Source organism: Sipha flava, unplaced genomic scaffold (genome assembly GCF_003268045.1).
Source record: "Sipha flava isolate LNK unplaced genomic scaffold, YSA_version1 18904_pilon_pilon, whole genome shotgun sequence".
NCBI classification, from domain to species: Eukaryota; Metazoa; Arthropoda; class Insecta; order Hemiptera; family Aphididae; genus Sipha; species Sipha flava.
The window spans coordinates 12,915-15,757 of NW_020272485.1; the positions used below are offsets into that span (position 1 = coordinate 12,915).

At 30.3% G+C, this 2,843-nt stretch overlaps 1 protein-coding gene across 1 annotated transcript; it reads right to left on the bottom strand.

The window, feature by feature from the left end:
* Positions 1-1,557: 1,557 nt before the first annotated feature.
* Positions 1,558-2,571, bottom strand: LOC112681271 (zinc finger MYM-type protein 1-like). Its single transcript, XM_025551536.1, has one exon. It carries the CDS (start codon positions 2,569-2,571, stop codon positions 1,558-1,560), a length of 1,014 nt encoding a protein of 337 aa, XP_025407321.1.
* Between the last annotated feature and the right edge of the window lie 272 nt (positions 2,572-2,843).

A 2,843-nucleotide genomic window follows, 5' to 3' on the forward strand; every position in this document is an offset into this window, starting at 1 on the left:
CCATTTTTTTAAAGAATTAAAATGTATTTTGTTTGTTTCATGTTCTTTAACTATATTGTGTACGTTTTTCCAATCATTACAGCCAAATTTAGTCAATGCATAATTTTCACTACTAAATAATATTTTACAACAAAAACGGTACACAACATCATTTTTAATAAAATAAATTAACTACGTATGTTCTATAACTTCACCATTTTTTAATGTTTTACTTAAAATTGAAATTGGAAACCGTCGATTTAACGCATCTCTAGGATATTTGAAATCTTTATTTGGTTTAGTGGGACCTGTTTTTACTAATTGAAGTCGTAATGAATCTGAAAAAATCGCTGGCCATGTCCCGGGGTCAGATATGTTATTTTCATTCTCATTATATTTAATACTCGTATTTTCTTCCTAAGTTATGTTTATTTCATTGTCAGTAACTTCTAAGGTATTTGATTCTTTCAAAGTTGTGTTTATTTCATTGTCAGTAACTTCTAAGGTATTTGATTCTTCTAAAATAATTTTAGAATGTGTTTCTGGATTATTTAAAAGTTCATTATTTTTTTTTCAAATATTTTTCAAAGGAACCAGAGTTTTTTTTTAATTTCTTCATCACGTTTTAATTTTTGTTTTCGTTATGCAGCTCCTGATAACCGTATACGTTTTTGCTCTGACATATTCAATAAATATTAACGTGATAATTTAACAAAATTAATACCAATTAAGTGTTGCAGTTAAAAACGTATTATAATAAAAATTGTACACGTTCATACACTTGATACACTATCACTATCACTCCACAGTCTACAGCAAAAATTATTTACGTGTTAAGGTACGGTTTCCAAGCTGCGGCTGGAAAGGTACCTTGGCGGGCGGCTAAAAGTCCGGGACTAATTGTGTCATTGACCATTATTTTCCAATTACATAATTATTCTGAACTCGATAAGAACGTGTATTCATCTGTGGTCGACTAATGGATGTACCACTGTACATCGCCGTTTTATTTATATTCATGCAGTATTATGACTGGTGCGTTCTCGGTAAACTTGTTTAGTATATTTTGAACAATGAACATATACAATTCAGCATACTATATATATTATTATTTTGGTTCATTTGAAATTTCCTCCCTCCCCTACTAGTGCCGCTCTAGGCGGCTGCCTATTTTGCTACCACATTGACCTGGCCCTAAACACATCTACATCTAGGTGTAGGAAGTGCCACAAATTCCATATCAATCGTTTCAGAAAATTGTTCAGCTGATAATACTACTTCAGAAAAAGAATCTGTACCTATCTCTACAATTTATAATTCAAATTTTGGATTTGGCATTTTCAATTAAAACCACAGTTGCCATCAAATCAAGATCTTTTGTTTGTAAAAGTTTATTAACTGTTTCAAGAATTCGAAATATTTTTTGAAAAGAAAATGCTGTTAATAAAAATCGATAAGATGTAAAATAATCTACGAGTCCACTAATTGTAGCACCAGTCTTAGCATCACCTGGTCCTTCATATTTTTGAATGTATTTTAATGTATCAATTATTGGTGTAAACGTTTTTAAAACTGTGTCTAATGATGTTGAATGAGAAGACCACCTAGTAGTAGATACATACGTTTTAAAGCCATGAGTTGATGCTTTTTTGAATTATTGTAATGATTTTCTTGAAATTGTCTATAAAGAGCAACTCTTTTTTTAGCACACCATATAAACGAATATAATGTCTCCAGGTTCCCAAATATATTTATTGAATCTACACTCGATAAAACTAATTCTTTTACAACGAGATTTAACCTGTGAGCGTGACACCACACAAATGTTGCACGTTTATTTTTTGCTTTAACTAAATCTTGCAGACCGTTGTACATACATCGCATATTTGACGCACCATCATATGATTGTCCAACTAAATCATTGATCCAATGGTTATGGTTTTTCATTACATTTATAAACAAACTGAAGAGATAACTTCCACAAGTATTAGGAGATTCTCGTATAGCTAATAACCTTTCAAAAATAGAACCAGTATTAGGACAAACATATCGGATAATAAATGATACTTGTTCTTTTCGTGACGTGTCAAATGTAGAATCGAATACAATACTAAAAAATTTTGATTGTTTTACATTTGTCTGAATTTGTGATGCAATATCTTGAGCAATGGAGTCAATTAACTGGTATAGTCTTTCCCAGCTAATAAATGACAATTCCTTTTTTCCTTTAGATTGTAATTTTGTAATATTTTCAGCAAGAGAACCAGAATGCTTTGTCATTAATAGAACCAAATCTTTAAAATTTCCTTTTAATAACGCATTAGACCATTTTTCATTATGACCCCGAAATCCTAAATTATGTTGAGCTAGAAAAATAACAATTGCAATGAGTTCAAAAACTATTTGTCTGTTAATAGATATTTGATATTTATGTTTATGTTCCATACTAGGCAACAACGGTAAACATTTTGTTCTTGTTTTAACTTTAATTGTGGAAGTTATATGATAAGTTGAAACTTCATAGTTTATAATACGAGCAAGACCATTAATCCAAGTTGAAAATACATCTTTAGTCCATGATTTTAATGCCATTCCGTGTATGTTAATACCAGAATAAACAGTGAATATAAAATATTTTGTCTGTACTCAAAGAGTAGGATAACCAATCACGAATAACTTTACTACTTTCAGGAATAGTTCTGTAATACCACAAGTAATTGAAGTGACGTCCATATTTATCTTTAGGATACATTTTTCCAGGAATATCTTCAGGTAAAGGTTGGCATGGGCCTAACTTTAAAAAATAATTCTTTTGTTCAAGAGTAATGAAGCTCATTTTAACACATTGGATAGGATCATTTTTT